The 17,004-nt window shown below is 43.5% G+C and overlaps 1 protein-coding gene across 1 annotated transcript in view; it reads left to right on the top strand.

The window, feature by feature from the left end:
• Positions 1-17,004, top strand: part of LOC137544515 (amine oxidase [flavin-containing] B-like) — a 223,187-nt gene that overhangs the window by 74,705 nt on the left and 131,478 nt on the right. Inside the window, exon 3 of the mRNA XM_068265601.1 lies at positions 4,697-4,834. Coding sequence (XP_068121702.1) covers positions 4,697-4,834 — 138 coding nt within the window. The remainder of the gene's footprint in view (positions 1-4,696; positions 4,835-17,004) is intronic.

Raw genomic sequence — 17,004 nt, 5'->3', positions numbered from 1 at the left:
CTCCCAGACCTCTTTAACCCCTTGTCCCCCATGCAGGCTGGGATAGCCAGAATGCGGAGCACCGGCCGCGTGGGGCTCCGCACCCTGACTATACCAGCCCGCATGGTCCATGGATTGGGGGGTCTCGGAAGGGGAGGGGCAGCCAAGCTTTCCCCTCCCCCTCCGAGCCCTTGTCCAATCCAAGGACAAGGGGCTCTTCTCCACCTCCGATGGGCGGTGGAGGTGGAGGCCGCGATTTCCTGGGTGGGGGGTTCATGGTGGAATCTGGGAGTCCCCTTTAAAAAGGGGTCCCCCAGATGCCCACCCCCCCTCCCAGGAGAAATGAGTATAGAGGTACTTGTACCCCTTACCCATTTCCTTTAAGAGTTAAAAGTAAATAAACACACAAACACATAGAAAAAGTATTTTAATTGAACAAAAAACATAACCACGAAAAAAGTCCTTTAATATTCTTAATTAACCATTAATACTTACCTGTCCCTTTAAATAAATGATCCCACGCAATATCCTCGGAAATGTTCTATCAGTTACAATGTAACAAAGTTATTACAATGTAACAACTTTGTTACATTGTAACTACGCCGCACCCGACGCCACTCGCCGCTCAGCCGCCGCACACGCGTCCGTGCAGGACGCTAAGTCCCCGCTGGCCCCCGCTGTCCACCCCGCCCACATCTGTCACCCACATGTGGGTGACATGTGGGTGACATGTGGGAGAGGCGGGGAGGGCAGCGGAGCCGGCGGGGACTTAGCGTCCTGCACGGAATCGACAGAGCTCTGAGCTATATAGCTCAGAGCTCTGAGAAGCATCTTTGTATTTGGGCTCCAAGGAGCCCCATTGGTCCTTAGCAGACCAATGGGGTTCCTTCAAATCAGAAGGAACCCCATTGGTCTGCTAAGGACCAATGGGGCTCCTTGGAGCCCAAATACAAAGATGCTTTCGAGAGCTCTGAGCTATAGCTCAGAGCTCTGTCGGGTCCTGCAGCACAGACGTGGCGGCGGCGGCGGTGAGTGACGTCGGGTGCGGCGTAGTTACAATGTAACCAAGTTGTTACATTGTAATAACTTTGTTACATTGTAACTGATAGAACATTTCCGAGGATATTGCGTGGGATCATTTATTTAAAGGGACAGGTAAGTATTAATGGTTAATTAAGAATATTAAAGGACTTTTTTCGTGGTTATGTTTTTTGTTCAATTAAAATACTTTTTCTATGTGTTTGTGTGTTTATTTACTTTTAACTCTTAAAGGAAATGGGTAAGGGGTACAAGTACCTCTATACTCATTTCTCCTGGGAGGGGGGGTGGGCATCTGGGGGACCCATTTTTAAAGGGGACTCCCAGATTCCACCATGAACCCCCCACCCAGGAAATCGCGGCCTCCACCTCCACCGCCCATCGGAGGTGGAGAAGAGCCCCTTGTCCTTGGATTAGACAAGGGCTCGGAGGGGGAGGGGAAAGCTTGGCTGCCCCTCCCCTTCCGAGACCCCCCAATCCATGGACCATGCGGGCTGGTATAGTCAGGGTGCGGAGCCCCACGCGGCCGGTGCTCCGCATTCTGGCTATCCCAGCCTGCATGGGGGACAAGGGGTTAAAGAGGTCTGGGAGGGGGGACCCCACGTCGTTTTTTTTTTATATTTCCCACACTCAGAACGAAGTAAGTAAAACTCTTCCCACTTGGGGGAATCTATGAAAATAATACACTATTGTTACCTGTGCAAAAAAAACTGACATTTTCCGCATTTAAAAGACATTTTTGCCCTTGAAACTTAAAAATCGATTTTCTCAAAAACTATAAGGTCTTTTTGAAAAAAAAATTTTCCTCTTATTCCCACTGATCCCCTTAATATACCCTAGGAATTTGGTGTTCCTAAACTTTAAGCAGGCTTTGCTATTAACCGTTAAAGTCGGCGGGTTTTTAAATGTATACATTTTTACTTTGAAACTTTAACATCGATTTTCTCAAAAACTATAACGTCTTTTTGAAAAAAAAAATTTTCCTCTTATTCCTCCTGATCTCCCTAATATATTCTCCAAATTTGAGGCTCTTAGCATTTAAGGGGGCTTTGCTATTAACCCTTAAAGTCGGCGGCTTTTTTATATTATACGGAGCTTTACGGTTTAACGCGAAATTACGGTAGCGTTTAATGCGAAATTACGGCATGAACAAATAACCATTGTAATGCGAAAATTACGCGAAAATTACGCTTACGCGAAATTTCGCGAAATCCTTCTTCATTACGATTATGTACTTACGGCCATAATCGTAATTACACTAATTACGCGAAATTTCGCGAAATCGTAATTAGGTCATTACGCTCATCTCTGGCTGGGGTATCTGAGTCTGACTTGTCCTATGTCTGCACCAGTGGCATAGTGACACTTCCGTGCAGCACTTGTTGCTCTATGCTGCCGCTGTCAGCACTAATCATCTGATCCTGCTAACTTCCTAGGCGTTCCGCCTAGCCGCCCGCTGCGCACACCCACAACATGCTGCAATGTGCAAAGCAATGCGGGCGGCTACAGACAGAAGGAACTGAGGTGACAGTGGGACACAAGTGACTCCCCAGTTGCCCCAAGAATTCCCCGCCCTAAGAACCGGCCTTGGTGGCCTGCCCAGAAATCCGGCCCTGGCTATAGTTATAATTTAAACATCTTCTGCTAACCCCTTTGTCTACTCTTCCAGTGTCTCCACCCCACTACCCTCTGGATTGTAAGCTCCAAAGGGCAGAGACCTCTCCCTTGTTTCCTGTATTTGTGCATTTAATCCATCAATATTGATGTTTTTCAAACTACATATCAGTTGTACGTATCTGTACTTGTATAACTAGTTGTCCTGATTGTATAGGATGTTGAACTGCTCATGTATCTTTGTTCCCCATTATTGTATGTTTTTTTACATTGTACAGTGCTACAGAAGAGGTCGGAGCTATATAAAGCTATATATATTCCAAAAACATACGGATAAGTTAATTGGCTCCCCCTAAAATTGACCCTAGACTACAGTACTTACACTACATAATATATAGACATATGGCAATGGTAGGGATTAGATTGTGAGCTCCTTTGAGGGACAGTTAGTGACAAGATATATATATACATTGTACAGCGCTGCGTAATATGTCGGCGCTATATAAATACTAAATAATAATAATAATAATAATATAAATTTAAAAAAATAATAATAATAACAGTGGCTATATATTTGCTATTCTTCCATATACACCACTGCTGTTCAGTATTCTCTTGATAGTGGACTCCTGAACATCAATATTTGCCAATGTGAGACAGGCTTTCTATTGCTTACAAGTTACCCTGGATTCCTTTGTAACCTCTTGTACTATCACACGCCTTGCAGTTGGACTGATATTTGATACTTAACTACTTCTGGGTAGAGTAACAATGGTCTTGAATCTCCACCATTTGTTCACAATCTGACTGTTGAATGGTGTTGTCCAAACCCTTTAGAAATGATTTTGTAACCTTTTCCAGCTTTATGAGACTTGGCTTGGTATCAAAATGTAATAAAAATTATAGCAGATATACCCAATCCCTGAGGTGAGGTTGTGGGGCAGCATGGGAGTGAAGACTGCCTAACAGTCATTTTGCCAGGTTGGCGTCTTCAAAGGCTGTGTGGCTTTGAAGATGCCAACTGGGCGAGATGACTGTTAGGCAGTCGCCGCTCTCACGCTGCCCCACAGCCTCACCTCAGGGATTGGGTATGTCTACTATCATTTTTACTACATTTTGATACCGAGCCAAGTATAGTAAAGTTTTTTTTAAGTGAAGTGCACTTCTAGATGTTCCCAATCCCTGAGGTGAGGTTGTGAGGCAGCATGGGAGCAGCAACTGCTTAATGGTGATGTCACTGGTTTGGCCAACCTGGCAAAACAACCATTAGTCATTCACTGCTTCCATTCTGCCCTACAGCCTCACCTCAGGGATTGGGTATATCTGCTATCATTTTTAATAATTTAATTTTTTTCTAATAAAGCTTTTTTAAGTGAAGTGCACTGCCAGATGTTCTCCTTTTAAATTGATTGCTCCATCGACTTTCATTGCACTCGTGGCACATTGCAGTAACAGTAAGAAAGGGTAACACAACGCAGTATAATAGTATAAAAAAAAAATACTTTCATGCAATGTTGTTACAAACTATTGATAGGATTTTCTAACAGGGAACTCAATTAAGCTAAAATAGACAAGTCTTCCAATCAATGATACCCTAAATTTACAGAATATGCAAATATCCACATGCCATTATCAGAGTCTCATCATACTGTTCAAATCTGTACATATTACTCAAAATAAAATACTTTCTACAAAATTAATATTGTAAATACTAAAGTAGAAAAATGCTGATACCCATGCATTTTAAATCTAGCGAGTAAAATGTGGAAGGTCATTTATTTTAGTATCCATATATCATGGTATAACAACATATGCATGTAGATAGATAGATAGATAGATAGATAGATAGATAGATAGATAGATAGATAGATAGATAGATAGATAAACAGACATATATGCAGATATACCTTACATTTCATACATTCCTGGCCTGTGCCTTCCTGGACCACAAATATCTAATATGAAGATTACGAATTGAATAGTAATGTTTACAGTGCACTGCAAGTCTATATAATAATATTTAAATACTGTTAGAAGAGATGACATGCTGTATTTCTTTTTAAAGAACAAAGAAGTCCAGTATGTCGATGTTGGAGGAGCTTATGTTGGACCAACACAGAATCGTTTGTTACGAATGGCTAAAGAACTGGGTGTGCAGACTTACAAAGTATACTTAAATGGCCATCTTATACAGCACACAAAGGTAAGATAAATAGATCTGAAAATACAGCAGTATCCTTAAAAATCACCTCAGCTTGTTTGGGTAACAACAACACTTACATTTGTGGGTTTACAGCTGGTAGTCTATAGATTTAAATAACTATGTGCTACCAGTATGTATTATACCTTGGATATATTTATGACCATGTGCAGGTGTCAGTTTATATGATTTTAGATCTCATTCGTTTATATTATTTACTGTTACTGATGCAATGAAGTGCACAATGGCACAAAGATGTATGGAAGATTTAAAAATGCTGGAAAATTAATAAACAGCTTAATAATATTAAAATAAATGTTAGATAAATTGGTTTTATTCAGTGCTGAAAAAAAGATGAGTTAGGCCTAGTGCACACCAGAGCGGTTCTGCTGCGGTTTGCGATCCGCTTGCGGATCTCTCTCAGAATGCTGGTTAACTTTTCATTACTATGAAATTATTCATGCTCTGCTTAACCTCATAATGATGATATGTTGCCTTTTTACAGTTATGTGCTATTGTCATTTTAGAAGTAAGAAACAGAAAAGAGGCCAACTTGTTTTGGTCTGCTGTCAAATTTACTGGATCATCTGCTGTATGACCTATCTTTCGATGAAAGAGAACTGGCCATGGATGCCTTTAACCTTCCTGGCGGTAACCCCGAACGTAGTTCGGGGTAAGCCGCGCAGGAGGTTTTCTCAGGCCCTGCTGGGCCAATTTGAGTAATTTTTTTTTTGCTGAACGCAGCTAGCACTTTGCTAGCTGCGTCAGCACTTCGATCGCCGCCGCCCCGTGCTCGATCGCCGCTATCCGCGTCACAACACAGCCCCCCCCCAGACCCCTGCGCTGCCTGGCCTATCAGCGCCAGGCAGCGGCAAGGGGTGGATCGGGACTCCCTTTGACGTTACGACGTCCATGACGTCGGTGACGTCATCCCGCCCCGTCGCCATGGCGATGGGGGAAGCCCTCCAGGAAATCCCGTTCTTTGAACGGGATTTCCTGATCGCCTATCGCCGGAGGCGATCGGCGGGGCTGGGGGGATGCCGCTGAGCAGCGGCTATCATGTAGCAAGCCCTAGGCTCGCTACATGATTTAAAAAAAAAATAAATAAAAAAAACGGCTGCGCTGCCCCCTGGCGGTTTTTAATATACCGCCAGGAGGGTTAAAAGACCCAATCTTATAACATACTACAAGGCAGCGCAGATAGCACAATTAGCGCAAACACACTCCAAATTCAATTCACCGCTTTGGGCACAAATTGAATCTAACCTATTGCTCCCTTATTCCCTCCCGGCCCTACAATGGTCCATGTCTCCCTTACCTCTCTCAATAAAAAAATCAATCACCCCTCTCGGCCCACTCCCTTTCCATATGGCGACCTCTTAGGTACAGAAAACAGCTACAATCAAAAATCCCGCCACTCCTTCCATTATACAATAACACTATGTTTAAGCCAGGGCTGGATTTGAGGGCGTTTGGATGGTGGAAAGATAAGGGGATCACCCACATCAAACACTTGTTTATAAACGATAAACTTCCATCCTGGGAACAGTTTAAAGCTGAAATGGAATTCCCCCCCCCCCCCCCCGCAGAATTTTTTGCTGCAATGCAGATATATAATTTCCTTAAAACTATGGGCCCAACTAACTCTCCTATTCCACAACGCTCATCAAATGAAGCCTGGTGCGAAGTTAGACCACTAGAAGGAGGCCTTATATCGCTACTGTATTCCATCCTTTCACAGCCCCTTCAAAAACTTAAGACAATGCGAACGTGGTAATTGGAGCTGGGAGTTGAACTTTCCCCGGAAAGATGGTCAAAATGTTGCACCACCCTTTCCAAGGGTAGCAACTATTACTCCCACATTGAAACCAATTACAAGCATACATTACACCATACCAGTTACATGGCATGGACCCAACTAAATCAAAGTTATGCTTTAGAAAATGTGGTAGAGTGGGAGATATTAAGCATATATGGTGGTTCTGCCCGGTGGTGCAGAAATACTGGGGGGAGGTCACTTCATTAATAAACACTGCGCTAGAGACTTCCCTATCTTTAGATCCCTGTATGCTCCTTTTTGGCGATAAGCCTCCAAAATGGAAGCACCCGCATCATAGGTTAGCACAACACGTAGCAAAGGCTGCTAGATCACACATAGCCAAACAATAGTTGCAACCAACGCTCTCCATCCATCTAACTGACAACATAATACTTGATATTATGATCTCTGAAAGGATACTGGCTATCATAAATGATACTTTTGACGTGTTCATTAAGACCTGGCAACCATGGATGAATGCCTCGACTCTCCTAGGATTGCGCTCATGTGCATTTACACTGTGAACCTATGTAATGACCCCATAGCTAGGAATTTCTTATTGTCACCTTCTTGATTTCCTGTACCATAGACCATACAAAACAGAATGCATGTATGATACCTGTTTACCTGTTTTTCTTATCTTGTTTATACCTAGTACAGCCCCAACAGGGGCGAGAGAAAAATTGCTGTTATGTGTAATTGGTTTCTTTTAACCTAATAAAACTATTTGAAACTAAAAGACCCGGGAAAATATGGATTGTATTATTATTTCAAAGATCCAGCTCCAGGACCAAGACCACCATTTGTCATTGATGGTGCCATCCATGCCACTGAGAGAGGGATTAAGATGAAATGGGACCCTAGGCAAGGTAGTAGCTGTGGTTGGAGGGGACTATATACCACCTAGTTACAGAAACGTTAGAGGTAGTAGTTAGTAGACTGCCAACAGTCTAACAAATCCTCTCCATCTTTTTGCCAATCCATCTATCATCTCCTTCCCCGACATACTTATGAATTATGGGTTGTGAAGGTCTAGAGAGCTGTGAATAGATAATTTGGATAGTTCCAGCACAATCTGGGTCAGTAAGACAAATATCTTCAAACAGCGTTGAAGTTAAGTTTAATTAGCAGTATAATTAAGATAAATTCCTTGTCTTTGGTGAGTGATTAAAGCCAGTATTTTATTTAAAGATTCCTGAGACATTCAGATCAGTACAGTATTTGATATTTTCCCAAGTTCTGAACAGGTATTATAACTAGCTCTATTGGGATACTAAGTGCCACCTATGATTCATTTACCATTTAAAGGCTTCTTGACCCTGATTCAAAAAGTAGGTTGTATATCAAGGAGACTTTTAGAGTATGTGGTGATTGTAGTCTCACAAAATACCTCGCTTAATCCAATACTTGTGAATGTTATCGCAATAAGGGGTTTAAAGTAATACAGTGCTAGGGATATTACAGATAATTGACCATAGTTGCTCTGGGGTTTTTGCTTTGCCTTCCTTTGGAACAAAAATGAATGAAGTCTATGTGAGACAAAATTTAATGCATCGAGAAAATGAGAGAGAACACCGAGAGCCCAATATAGTGCAGTATGTACTGGATTGATGTGGGTGATGAGAGGCAAGTATGTAAAGTTATACTCACAAACATGGGTTACCACTGTAAATGCAGGTGGGGAGATTAGACCTGTCCCCACTCAGGATAAACCACTTAAGAACCACGGGCTTAAACCCCCCTAGTGACCAGGACATATTTTACTAAATAGGCCACTGCAGCTTTAAGGCCTCGCTGCAGGGCGGTACAACTCAGCACACAAGTGATTTCCCCCCCTTTTTCTGCCCACCAACAGTTCTCTCTGGTTGTGGGCTTTGATTGCACTCTTAATGTTTATTTATTTTTATATAAATATTTATGTCTTTATTTTTTGAATAAATTTTGCTATTTTTTTTACCCTCCCTTCCCCGCCAGCCAGCGGATTGCTGTCTTGCCGGCCAGGGGGATAGCCGTGTCACACAGCTGTCCCCAGTACAGTGCTGCTGTAGATCGCGGCGCAGTAAATAGTAAATAGATGGTGGTTTCGCCATCTAACAGTCTCCTCCTAGTTGAGATCGCCGCTGGGAGACTGATGACGGAGTGGAGTAGAGATGCACGCGCATCGGCATGCATGATCTCTGGCAAAACACGCCCCCAGGACTGCACGCCGATCAGAGTTAGGCGGTCCTGGGGTGGGCCGCCAAGTCCACGACAATTGGCGTGGAGCAATCGTCAAAAGGTTAAGAAGTTGAGGCACATGCGCGAGCCACGGGAGATGGCCGCATAGGACGAGAGCTCCGTCCACCGCCGCCGCTAACAGCGATTCCCTCCGCTCCCCCAGCCTCACAGACGGGTGGTTCTGAAGGGGACGACCCCCGCACTCTCTCCTGCACCACATGACCGGCAAAGGGGCCCAGAGAACCACGACCACAGCGGGCACCATGGAGAAATTCCTGCGCCCTCCTCCCAGCCAAGATGGCGCTGACCACGCAGCCCTGCCAGAATCACATCCCTCTGATCAGGCAAGTGCAGGGGGGAACACGTAGCCTCTCACAGCAGCTCTGCTGGAACAAACTCTTAATAGACACTACCACAGCCTTCATGACTCCCAAAAGAACGTTATCCTATCTGCTGTGCAGGAGTTACGGGCTGACATATCAGGGCTGGGAGAGCGCACACAGGCACTAGAAGACAAGATGGATGCTATAACTCTAAAGCATGCTGACTTAGCTGAGGAGCAGCAACTCATGCAGACTGACATAAAATCAATACGCATAGCACAAGAAGACATGGAAAACAGGGAACGGAGACAAAATGTACGCATTAAAGGGGTATCCATGTCTTTGAAAAGTGAACACATTGAGGCCTATCTAAAAGAACTGTTCCACACCATTCTTCCTGACATGCCAGAGGAAATGTGGAGGATCGACAGAGCCCATAGATCCTTAGGTGAACGACGCCCTGGCACTCAAAGACCCAAAGACATTATTGCAAAATTACACTACTATAAGGTTAAAGACGCCCTGTTTAGAGCTCTTAGAAATAAAGCCACCATTTCATTTAAAGGATATGATAATGCCATCTACAACGACCTCTCACTGATCACTTTGGCAAAACGCAGAGCTCTCAGACCGGTTACACAACTACTCAGAGATGCTAATATCCCATACAAATGGGGCTTTCCTTTCCGATTGATTGTAAACAAACAGGGCCTGACCCTCACTCTGTCTGACTTTGACGATGCCCCCCTATTCCTTAAAGAGGAGCTGTTAGGTATAGGGTCTCAGAGAAAATAAACACATATATCAGTAGCTAAACATTGGCTGTACTTACATTACATATGCATTTCACTGTCCACGTTTGGATTTCACAGAATCTTTATATAGTATTTGCAGAGAATGATGCTCCTGACAGCTCATGGCAGGTTCCATGTTTGTCTGTCTCCTATGAAGCCAAATGTGTCGTCATGTCCTGCCTGCTTCCTGATGATTAGACTCACACAAAAGATCGGTAATGTAAAACACTACTGTGCAGTGAATATTAATTAGCCATGTGGCTAGGAACAATAGCGGACTCCTGCAGTGTACTCTGCCGGGAGTTTTTTCAGTGCTGCGGGCTGCTGCTTTTGTAACACGAGCCCTGTAACTTATCACTAGCAGCCGAGGGGAGGGCCCCAGAATGCTTTGCAGTATGGTATGCGGCTCTCGGCTTCTTAAGAGCTTGGGTCTAACATCCTTGCTGATAAGCACACATCAAAACGAAGAGAGATTTTTAACTTAAGTATTGCCTTTTTGGCTTCCTTCTAAACTGTTTAACACAGGAGAATAGAGGTTTAAATTAGCTTTTGCAGCCTGACAGTTACTCTTTAAACAAATGGGGCTTAAACTACCTACTACATCTACATCTACGACTCGCTCATCACCTATATCTTCACTCCCACGGAAGGTGCGACATATCTCGGAATGGTCGAAAGGTCCAGTTCGCAGTATCACCTACCCTGACAGAGCTGACAACATGGAAGATCAACCATCTGGAACTTGAATAATGGCCTCAGCCCTTCTCTTTTTGCTTTTCACAGAGATAAGACAATATCTCTAGCATGTCCACTTATTTTTATACTCAGGTTCCCTGCTTTTCCCTTTCATGACCTCTGAACCTTATCTGAATGGTTGCTCCTCAAATCTCAAACTGAACTAAGTATGCTTCTAAAGCAGGCGGTGGAACGAGATTTTCTTTACCACTATACAACTATCTTGATTATGATGGTTGCTATTTGCCTTCTCCTGAGAATCCTCATATACCTCCGGGGGACCCTTCCTCAATTTGATCAACCGCCCCTGCGGGTGGTCAACCTGAAGAGGTCTCCATACAGGCAACAGTTTTATGTTGCCCCTATACATCGCCACTGGAACAACGGTGGCATCTCTTGCCAGATTACTGCATTTGTTATATTATATGTTTTTCTCACTATTGTTATTCTTCAGTGTATATTAGTTGATGTTTTTAGGTCTACTGGGTCTGTCCTGGGATTATTAGCGAGCTCTTATATCACCTTAGACTATGGTTAATTTTCTGACTCTAAATACCAAGGGACTAAACACACTTCAGAAGAGGTTCTCTCTCTTTAAAGACTTAAAGAGACTAAACATTGATCTAGCTTTTATACAAGAGACCCAAATATGCAAAAAAGATCCACCACGTCTTTATAACAAACTATACTCTGAGGTGTGTTTAGCCTCAGGTCCCAAAAAGAAAGCAGGGGTGGCCATAATTTACAAAAAAACACTTCCTCTACAGATCTCTAAAATTACTTCTGATCCCAAAGGCCACTATTTAATACTATCAGGCACCCTGTTAGGTAAACCTATTACCCTGGCTAACGTCTATGTCCCCAATCAGGATCAAATATCATTCCTAACAACCTTTTTTAGAAAACTATTCAAAGTCACTAAAGGCACTTTACTGATAGGAGGAGACTTTAATCTAGCTTTCTTCGATATAAAGGATCGGCATATTCCTCCCAATAAGACTACCATACCCTCACATAGTCGTAACTCCCGAAAATTCAGAATACTTCTGAGACAATATAGACTATTAGACCTATGGCGGATTTCCAACCCCACCTCTACAGAATGCACCTTTTTCTCTCCACCCCATGCATCTCACTCCAGACTGGACTACCTGTTATCAACAGCTACCATACTGCCCCTGCTGAGGGAAGCTGAAATACAACCGATTGCATGGTCGGATCATCAGGCTGTTGTCAAAGAGATCGATCTATTCTCCCATACTCATAAACCGAACTTCTGGAGACTAAATTAAACTATTACAAGATAAAGAACTTTTATCCAAATTTACAAACTAATTGCAATCATACTTTGATACAAATGATGGCTCTGTTTCTTCTGTAGGCACAGTCTGGGAAGCTCATAGGGCTTTTATTAGAGGGTTATTCATTTCGGAAGCTACTAAAAACGTGAAAAAGCGATGTCATCTAAAATCCTAAATCTCCATTCAAAACTTAAACAGGCACAAAACCTCTAAACTGCCCCTAAGTCACTTCTAAGCTCCCTAATCACCATGATCCCTAAGGAAGGGAAAGATCCACAACTTCCACAAAGCTACCGCCCAATATCTCTTCTGAATGCGGACCTTAAAATTATTACTAAAGTTCTAGCTAATCGCTTGAACCCAATTCTCACATCTCTGATCAACAGTGATCACGTAGGTTTTATAATGGGCCGCCAAGCAGGTGAGAATACGAGGAAAGCAATCAATCTGATAGAATTAATGAATAGGTCCAATCAGCCTTCTCTGCTTCTGAGCTTAGATGCAGAGAAGGCTTTTGATAGATTATCTTGGTCATTTTTGTTCAGTTATGGAGCATCAGGGATTTAGCGGACCTTTCCTAACCCTAATAAGATTCCTCTACTCTTCCCCATCCACCTCAGTTAAACTACCCTTTGCATCCCCAATGCCTTTTCCTATCCTTAACGGTACACGCCAGGGATGCCCTCTTTCCCCACTATTATTTGCCCTTAGTATCGAACCACTAGCTTGTACAATACGGCAGAACCCGGATATCACAGGAGTTAAACAAGGAATCCGAGAATATAAAATCTCGCTTTTTGCGGATGATATCCTGTTAACCTTGACCCAACCTCTCACTACACTCCCCATATTCAGGGCCGGTTTAAGCAACAATGGGGCCCCAGGGCAAATTTAAATCTGGGGGGCCCCCCCAACAGATACCCCGGGGCAAAATTGGCATTAAGGGACCTTTTTTGCAGCTGGTATAGTCAGGGTTTGAAGCCCCAATCGGTCGGAGCTCCACATTCTGGCTATCCCAGCCTGCATGGGGGACAAGGGGTTAAAAAGTTTCAGGAGGGGGGACCCCACATAATTTTAAAAAAAAAAAATTCCCACACTCTAAACATAAAAAAAAATTGGGAAAATAGGAAAAAAATGGCAGGGATCTTCATACAGCCGTATTGCGGCTGTATAGCGATCCCTGGCCAAAGCGTTGCGGCTGCGTATGGACCCCCTGGAAACCCCGTCAGGAAATTTATTGCGCTTTCGTTTGATACATGTAAAACTACACTACACTACACTATGAAAAACTTTAAAATCGATTTTCTCAAAAACTATAAGGTCGATTTGAATTTTTTTCCTTTTGTAGCCACTGGGGGTCCCTACAAGCTCTGGGGCCCTTGGGCAGCTGCCTCCTTTGTCTCTATGGTAGCGCCACCCCTGTCCATATTACACAATATATTAAGGAACTTCGAGTCCATCTCAGGCTTTAAACTCAACCAAGAAAAAACGGAGGCACTCCCTATTAAGATCCCACAAAAAACTTACTTGACACCTTACAAAATACTTTCCACTATAATTGGAAGACACATGCTATCAAATATTTAGGTATTCACCTAACCCACTCCAATTCTACTCTATATAAAGCAAACTTCCCATCTCTAATCCAGTCTATACTCTCAGACCTGCACAAATAGACGGCTTTTAAAATATCATGGATTGGCAGAATATACTTCCTCAAAATGAATGTACTGCCGCGATTATTATACCTATTTGAGACCCTCCCTGTTCGAGTATCACCTCTACAATTCAAAATACTACAGCGTGCCTTTCTAAAATTTGTTTGGAACAATTCCCAACCCAGAATTAATTCTACTATTTTAATGGCATCCCGGGAACAAGGAGGTCTAGGATTACCTAATTTAAAATTATACTATCAGGCGGCCCACCTAAGACAACTCTCTGAATGGTCTGACCTTAAGACGTACACTAAATGGGGTCTCATTGAAGCAATGAACATCTTCCCAATATCACTACCAGCACTAATTTGGCCCCAGACCCCACCTAAGATTCCCATTGCTAAACTACTCCCTACTATTAAATTTACCTTGCAAATATGGCGGGCAACTGCAAAAATGGCCAATCTTAGATCCCCCATATCTCTCCTTTACTCCATATTGGGAAACCCAGCCTTTGGGATGGCTGAAGATTTTATGGGTAAATGGTTTACTCTTAAATACACTAATTTCAGCAATTGGAAAGATGTGTTATCGGGATATATTGTGACTAAAGAAAAACTAGAGGATAAACTACAATTCACAGCTAAGCTTACTATGGAGTATAATCAAACCTATCATTTCTTGAAATCCCTCTCCAAGGGCATAAATCCTCTACTCAATTACACCCCATTTGAAAGTCTGTGTGATCATAAGGGGCACCAAAAAGGCCTTATCTCATCAATATATGCCTTGCTACTAGATAAATCTGGTTCCACTAAACCTAACCACATATATATGACAAGATGGGAACAAGCCTTAGGTCGATCCATAAGTCTAGAAGACTGGTCTTCTATTTGGGAAAATGCCAAACATACTTCTATGTGCACACAGGTGAAAGAAAATATCTACAACATATTGTTCAGATGGTATAGAACTCCTGAAGTACTGGCTAAGATTTATCATGACGTTCCTAATACTTGTTGGAGGGGACATATAGGTACTCTGGAACATATCTATTGGGTCTGCCCTATCATCATGCCCGTTTCTAGGGCCGTGCGACCGTGCGGCTGCCCTGAGCGCTGAGAGAGGGGGGGCGCGTCCCCGCTAGTGTCGGCAGCCCAGCGCCATTACATGGATTAGTTACATGTCCCTCCAGCGTTGGGTTTCTCCATGCTCGCACTACTTCCTAGTCCCGCCCCTTCCCTCTGCATCATGGTTGTGAGGAGGAGATCAGAGGAGACCGAGTCATGTGAGGAGAAGGCACAGAAGACAGCACTACCCGCGCTGGGACAGGTAGTTATGTTACAGCAGCCCAGCTCTTTTGCCAGCTCTGCGCAACAGGGGAAAGAAGGCAGCATTCTTGTTTGCAGATTAGCTTCCTGTAAATATACACCAGCAGTTTACATTTGGGGTTGCCCTGAAGAGGAGTTGTGTGCATTGTGTGCAGTCATGTGAAAGAAAGCTCAGAAAACTTTGCAGGCAGCGTCTGCACTGTGTAATGTCAGGCTTGTCACAATAAATGCCTGACACAGGCTGTCCGATCCTCAAGCTGGTCTTCTCGTGCACAGGCTGCAGCTCAGCCTTCCCTACAGAATGCAGACCAGAACACATTTGAGGTCATAAATGAATACAGTGGGGGAGGATGTAGACTTTTCTATCAGCACATTGTACAGGCAGGCAGAGTGTTTGCAGAATAAAATCTACAGATATGTTTATATGCAGTAATTTGTGTAACACACATTTAATATTGTGCAGCTCAACTGTGACTGGCTGTTAATTGTATAAGAGCATAATGTTCCATCTTTCTTTGCTCACTCACTTCCCTCTCTGACCACCCTCTGTCTTTCTCCCCCCTCTCTGGCTCCCTGTCCACACTCTTGTGTCCTAACCCCCTCCTCTCCCTCACTTTCTCTGCTCACCTTCTCTCTTGTTTTCTGTCCCTATTCCTACCAATGTATCAACTTTTTTTCTTTTGAAAACCAAAACAATCCCTGTCACCCTCTTTCACTGTTTGTCTGGACAGCCGCTTATCTCTATCTGCCCAGTTTCACTCTAGCACTCTCCGTCCATCCTCACTATCTATGACCCACTGTCCAAAATGTCTCAATAAACCTGCTGTGTCCTCCCTCCTTCCTACCATAGTCATAGCCTAATGTCTTGTCACATTATTAGTATGTATTTATATAGCAGTGACATCTTCTGCAGCACATTACAGAGTACATAGTCATGTCACTGACTGTCCTCAGAGGAGCTCACAATCTAATCCGACCATAGTCATAGCCTAATGTCCTACCATATTATTATTATGTATTTATATAGCACTGACATCTTCTGCAGCACATTACAGAGTACATAGTCATGTCACTGACTGTCCTCAGAGGAGCTCACAATCTAATCCGACCATAGTCATAGCCTAATGTCCTACCATATTATTATTATGTATTTATATAGCACTGACATCTTCTGCAACACTTTACAGAGTACATAGTCATGTCACGGACTGTCCTCAGAGGAGCTCACAATCTAATCTTGTCATAGTCATAGCCTAATATCCTGTCATATAATTATTATGACAAGACAAATAACATTTATATTGTGCTTTTCTCCTGGCGGACTCAAAGCGCCAGAGCTGCAGCCACTAGGACGCGCTTTATAGGCAGTAGCAGTGTTAGGGAGTCTTGCCCAAGGTCTCCTACTGAATAGGTGCTGGCTTACTGAACAGGCAGAGCCGAGATTCGAACCCTGGTCTCCTGTGTCAAGAGGCAGAGCCCTTAACCATTACACTATCCAGCCATTATTATGTGTTTATATAGCACTGACATCTTCTGCAACACTTTACAGAGTACATAGTTATGTCACTGACTGCACCTACCTAACTAACCTATACCGGGGGCACCTACCTATCTAACCTGTGCTGGGGGCAACTATTCTGGCTACCTATATTAGAGGCACCCACCTAGCTAACCTGTACTAGGGGGCACTTACCTATCTAACTTATACCGGGGTTGCCTGCCTATCTAACCTATACTGGGGTCAATTATACTGGGGCACCTATGCCTGGCTACCTATACTGGGGGGACCTATAGCTGGCTACCTATACTGGGGTACCTATTCCTGGCTACCTATACTGGGGGACCTATATTGAGTGCAACTAGACCTGGCTAACCTATACTGCGGGCACCTATACCTGGTTCTGTGGGGGGGGGGCGCAATTTTTACACCCTCGCCCTGGGTGCATTTTAGCCTAGAAACTGCCCTGCCTGTCATGTCATTCAACCTTTATGGGC

This window comes from Hyperolius riggenbachi, chromosome 2 (assembly GCF_040937935.1).
Source record: "Hyperolius riggenbachi isolate aHypRig1 chromosome 2, aHypRig1.pri, whole genome shotgun sequence".
NCBI classification, from domain to species: Eukaryota; Metazoa; Chordata; class Amphibia; order Anura; family Hyperoliidae; genus Hyperolius; species Hyperolius riggenbachi.
This window is presented reverse-complemented; position numbering and strand designations above follow the sequence as displayed.